The 1148-nt window shown below is 46.8% G+C and overlaps 1 protein-coding gene across 1 annotated transcript in view; it reads right to left on the reverse strand.

The window, feature by feature from the left end:
* Positions 1-781: 781 nt before the first annotated feature.
* Positions 782-1148, reverse strand: part of PODANS_5_9270 (uncharacterized protein) — a gene marked incomplete at both ends in the record, with an annotated part of 2284 nt that continues 1917 nt past the window's right edge. The window contains one exon of the mRNA XM_001904710.1: positions 782-1063. Coding sequence (XP_001904745.1) covers positions 782-1063 — 282 coding nt within the window. The remainder of the gene's footprint in view (positions 1064-1148) is intronic.

A 1148-nucleotide genomic window follows, 5' to 3' on the forward strand; every position in this document is an offset into this window, starting at 1 on the left:
AGTCGTCATGACCATGTGAGCTGAAGTGAAATCAGTTCGTGATCTTTTATGTGCAATAGCGGCTACAAGACAGCTTTTACTCCCCTGATGAGGTAGCTTAGACTTGAATGATATACCCAAACCAGGGCTATACGTAGTGTGCGTGGAAAAACTCATGGAGAATTCTGAAGTATTCGCCAGAATGTAGGATGGTAAAATACAAAAACAACCCGGCCCTTTTCGAGGGCCAGGATTTGATCGTAGCTATCAAGGAGACATCTCTACGTTCAAGGGGACGTCTTTCTTCGTTTCACTCTACTTCCACACCTTAGGGCACACATTGATGTCAAACTGTGAATCGTACAGAAATGTCAATGCAATAGCACCTCTCTCCTTTCCTTTCCTATCCTATCCCCCATTTCCTCATCCTATGCAACCACATCCCCCAATTCCTCATCCTATGCAACCACATCCCCCAAAACCATGCCGAATTACCTGGGTATCTAAAAGGAAACAAAAACAAGAGGAAAAAAAAGACAAAACCCGCCCCCATGTTGAATCATACAAAACTCGTCCATCCCATCCTACCCCCTCCAATAATTATAATAAAAACTCAAAACAAAAAGACAAAAAAACCATCTAACATGTATGCCTCCCCAAAGATATATATGCCCACCCATGCGATGAAAGAAAACAGAAGAAAAAACGCTCAGACAAAGAAACAACAAAAAAAAAACACCGCCCCTATTATGCCCCCTTAAAATGCAATTGCTCCTCCTTCCCACACATCTACTGGAAAGTCTCAAGCAAAAGGATCCCTCCCCTCACTCTTCTCAAACTCAACCTCCACCCTCTTCTTCGCCGGCTCCCCCTCCCTATGATCATCTTTCACCTCCTCCACCTCTACCTCCTCTTCTCGTCCCTGTCCCTCCCCCCCTCTCAACCCAGCAACAACCTCTCCACCACCACCACCACCACCGCCATACCTCTCCACCCACAACTTCCTCAGCACCCCATAAATAAACTGATACTGCCCCTCCGCCTGCACCATCATCTTCCTCTGCTCCCTCAACTGATTCACCGTGTCGAAAATCAAATCCTCCCCCAGCACCATCCCCCCAATCTCACTACTCCCCCACACACTCCCATCACAGTCCCTTCGAAAATGC

Source organism: Podospora anserina, chromosome 5, assembly GCF_000226545.1.
Source record: "Podospora anserina S mat+ genomic DNA chromosome 5, supercontig 9".
NCBI classification, from domain to species: domain Eukaryota; kingdom Fungi; phylum Ascomycota; class Sordariomycetes; order Sordariales; family Podosporaceae; genus Podospora; species Podospora anserina.